Source organism: Mus caroli, chromosome 17 (genome assembly GCF_900094665.2).
Source record: "Mus caroli chromosome 17, CAROLI_EIJ_v1.1, whole genome shotgun sequence".
Taxonomy (NCBI): Eukaryota; Metazoa; Chordata; class Mammalia; order Rodentia; family Muridae; genus Mus; species Mus caroli.
In genome coordinates this window covers 22,930,095-22,934,428 of record NC_034586.1, presented here as the reverse complement: position 1 = coordinate 22,934,428, position 4,334 = coordinate 22,930,095, and the positions used below count along the sequence as shown (strand labels likewise).

Genomic DNA, 4,334 nt, shown 5'->3' with positions numbered 1-4,334 from the left:
AAAAAAAAAAAAAAATACATACACACACAGAGATAGCATACATACCCACTCACACATGCACACACATACACACATGCATGCACATGCACACAAACACGTGCACACACGAAGGCAGGGAGTGGCGCTCTGCGCCAAGGCACACCTGAATCACGCTGCCATACTTCACCACGTCCCCGTGCACCTTCTTGTTCTCTGTGTCATTTTGCTTCTGCTCCATCTGGGCTGCATGCTGCAGACACACAGGGCAGGGAAGGCTCAGAAGCTGCTCCTCTCAGAGGGAGATGCCTGCATGTACATGCTATATGCGTGTGCATGTGTGCGTGCACTTGGACCCGTCTCAAGTGCTGCAACCAGGAGGCTCTTCATGGGGTGACAAAATCCCTTCCACTAAAGCAATGGCCTAGAAGCAGAGAGCAGCCAGTGGCCTGACAGTTCACCCCATCCTGGCGGGCACTGTCCCACAGGACCCTGAGCCTCATGCCTCAGCTACTTAAAACCTGAACGTGCTCCCTACCCCACCCCATCCTACCCCGTTCTCCAGGATACCTCCACTTCAGGCTAAGCAGGGCAAAGGCCACTTCCCACTCCTTCCTTGACCCCTCCAGAGAGCCCCTTCCCTTTCCTGATGCTGCACCAGCCCAGGCGGCCTCAGGGTTGAGCACCATTACCTCTCAGGGGATTCTCATAATCTGCCATCCACCCAGAACCTCCCCGAGGAAAGGCCTCCTCTATCAGACAAGCACACCCTGAGCACAGTGGTCCCTCTGTGCTTCCTGCCCCTCAGTGCTAAAACCAGGCCAGGGAGGGCTACAGTGGCTGCCGCAGGGCCTTGCATTTGCCACACGTCCCTCCACAAAGCTACAGTGTGGGGCTCTGACCCTGAGGCTCAGATGTGAGCCATCAGCTCAGCCTGAGAAATGGCCCCACCCTGAGGACCAGAGCTCGGGCAGCCCTTCCAGGCCTCCCTCCATGGACAGGTCACAGCTACAGGGAGGGATCCACCCAGACCCTATTTTAGTCCCACACCCACAGGACAAGGGGCTCAGAGGCACACACAAGCTGCTGACCCTAGTCCAAGTTTCCCATGGCCGATGTCAAGACCAGGGCTAGACTTCAGCGTTGTTAGGAGAAACTCAGAATATGAGCTGAGTCTCCACTCACAGGAGTCCATGGCCCTTCATCACCAGGCCCAGCACCTCAGCTCTATACATGTAACCAAGAAACACAAGAGACATCAAAGACCTAGGGGTTGCCTTAGCTGGACTCCAGACTCACAGTGTGGGCTGACCGGTCCTGTCGAGGAGCTCTGAGCTCCAGGTCTGTAAGGAGCCGCCCTCACATTGGCCATTACAAGATGGCACTGATGGCACTGGCACCTGTGTTCTAAGTAGTAAACAAGCAAGCTTCGCATGTGCCGGGGTAGTTTCCCACCCCATGTGCTCTGCCTTCCCNGTGACGACAACTCCGGCCGATGGGCTGCAGCCAATNAGGGAGCGACACGTCCGAGGCGGAGGACAGTCCTCCATAAAAGGGATGGGTTTCCGCCATTCTAGATCTCTCTATATCTCTCTATCTCTCTCTCTGGCTCTCTTCTCCACTGGCTCCTGATGGGGTAAGCAATAAAGCTTGTGCTGCAGAAGATTCCGGTTGCCCTGAGCGTGTTCTTACCAGGGGGACACACAAAAGCGCGGGCAATACAGGTCTATAAAGCAAATGGGAGCGAAGGCTAGACCCACGGCTCTCAAATTAGGTTCCCTGGAGACATACCTCCAGGAGTGACTCGAATCCCTGAGTGGCTGTCTGGGTGGCTCATATCTAATCGTTGAGTCATGTGCCCTGACTCAGGGCAGGAAAGACTTGCACAGACTCTGGGTGCCTGCCTAGATGGGCACTTCTCTTCCTGTTTGTCCCGACTCATGGCCCTTTCCAGCAGCCTCGCCGCTCAGTGTTTTTGAGACTCTCCTCGCATGCACGAGGCCTGCAGTAGCCCTGTCGAGGAGAGGCCCTACCGTGCAGCCGTATGCATACCTGCAGCTTCTGCAGCAATACCACATCAGCAATCTTCTCTTTGTCCTGTTTAGTCTGCTTGGCTTTCCAGTACTGTTTCTGTGCGGAGTAGCGGTTCATGGGGCACACTTTGAAGAGGCAATCTGGGTGGGATAGGAAGAGATAAGGGCCCAGTCAGAGCTCAGAGCTTCCTGCCCACTAGGTAGAACAGGACAGAAGAGGATAGAAGCTGATACCTCAGGGGCTGAAGAGATGGCTCAGTGCTTAGGAGCATTGACTGAGCAGTCATGTGGCAATGTAACCCAGCATCCATGTAACAAACGGAGGCAGGGGGGCATCCACACAACACTATTACCCCAGCCCCAAGGGGAATGGAAGAGTAGGGCTTAGGCCTTTCAGCTTCGCTGAAACAAAAGCTCCTGGAACACACACACACACACACACACACACACACACACACTGGGGTCTCAGGAAACAGGGTAGGAAGAGAAGGTGTTCACTTGGGGGAGGACAGACGCCCTTCTCCCTCTAGCAAGGTGACCAGAGGTTCTTGGCCTCACTCTGCAGATGTGGACAGATGTTCACACCTGCCTCATTCCTTAACAGACCTCCCCACTTCCCCGGTTTGTCTTCATCTCTTGGATGACTCAGATATCTAACTGTAAGGCTAGATCATCCCCGCAGGCTGGACTGTTTTCCTAACACCACAGCTTGCTCAGTTTCTCCCTCCGCCCTATAGACAGATACCAGCACTACCGGCTCCCTGGAGACCCAGGCTCAGCAAGCCCCGCCTCTCAGCCTCTGGACTCCAGTCAGGACAAACTCACGGTCCAGAGACACAAACTGCTACTGAAATTTTCATTTTGACCAAGAAGCAAAATACCTGTCATTCCCATAAGAAATCTTACTACGATACATCCCAAAGGCATGATCCAAGTTATGTATTCTTTCCCTAAGTCATCCTTCCTATATTCACCAACTGCTACTAATGCCAGGCTCCTGTGATTCTTTGAGAGATTAATCCGTTGACTGGAGGAATGCAAGTGTACTCAGAAGTCTGCTTCGCTGATCTCTAGGTCTTTTGTAACCTAAGAAAATTGCTAATCAAATATAACCACGACATATGACAAAATTTCAGTTATTTACTATAAACCTAACCAGATTATCATAGTCTGAGTAACTTTCACACAAAGATCATATTTGCACCATGAGAGTGCTTAGGGCTTCATAAGAATTATTAATTATTCATTTTTCTCATTTTTATAATTACTAACATCTCTCTAAGTGAGTTTAAGCTATTCACATTTGATTAATTATTGGAATATTTACATTTTATCTTGGTATTTTCCATTTTTTGTTTTTTTCTGAGATTGAAACTTTCATTTTCTTTTCCTATCCATCGCTTCATGGCATTTTTGAGTACAGGGCTAACTTTTAACTTCTGAATGTTACGACTGACCTTGTAATGTAGGTGTGTGACGTTAAACTTTAACTGGTATGGTCTATATGCAGCTTCCTTATTTGAGAAATGATTACACAATCCACTGTGCTACCATATCAGAAATAAATCTCTAAATGTAGACACACTGGGGGAGGGGGGAAGCTTGTCACTTTTGTAAGCCCAAACTTCACAAAAAAAAAAACAAAAAAAACGGTATCCTGAATTTCTGTTTAGCCAAAGGAGGCCTCAGTTGGAAAAGCCTAAAGTCTGATGGAAAGGAAGAATGTTCTCCAGGGGCTGTGCGTGTGAGCATCCCAAGGTCTGAGAGAGCGAGCAGCCTTTGCACCGAGCACCCCAACATCGGAAGAGCCGCGGCCTCGGGGAAGCCGCCGCTGATCATCAGACCACAAACTCTGGGGGGGCCAGAAGATTTTTACCAGGAGAGCGCGGGGCATGGGGGCAGAGAACATGAAGAAGTCACAAGGACAGGACCCTCCTCCTATAGTCCCATCATGTTCTCCCTAAGATCATGTCCCTCTCAAGGTCAGAGCTGGCTATCAGGCCCTGGGAATCTAAAACAGATAAGTTCTCCCATCAGCCTATGGGGTTCAGAGGTCCTGAACTATTGAGGGGAGAAGTAGAGAAAGGCTAGTTTCATGGAGGAGGGGGAGGGGAAGGGGAAGAGGAGGAAAAGAAAGAGGGGGAGGGGGAGAGGAGGAGGAAGAAGAAGAAGAGGAAGAGGAAGGAGGGGGAGGAGGGGAGGAGGAAAGAGGGGGATGGGAAGAGGGGGAGAGGGAGGAGGAGGGAAGAGGGGATAGAAGGGGAGAAGGAAGAGGAAGGAGGGGGGAGAAGGGAGGAGGGGGAGGAGAAGGGAAGAGGGGGAGGA

At 51.2% G+C, this 4,334-nt stretch overlaps 1 protein-coding gene across 1 annotated transcript in view; it reads right to left on the bottom strand.

Moving 5' to 3' along the window:
• The window catches only part of Itpr3 (inositol 1,4,5-trisphosphate receptor type 3), a 63,941-nt gene that overhangs the window by 35,606 nt on the left and 24,001 nt on the right, over positions 1-4,334 (bottom strand). Inside the window, exons 3-4 of the mRNA XM_021185743.2 lie at positions 2,029-2,150; positions 143-229 (exon numbers count right to left, since the gene is read on the bottom strand). Of these exons, the coding sequence (XP_021041402.1) occupies positions 143-229; positions 2,029-2,150 (209 nt within the window). The remainder of the gene's footprint in view (positions 1-142; positions 230-2,028; positions 2,151-4,334) is intronic.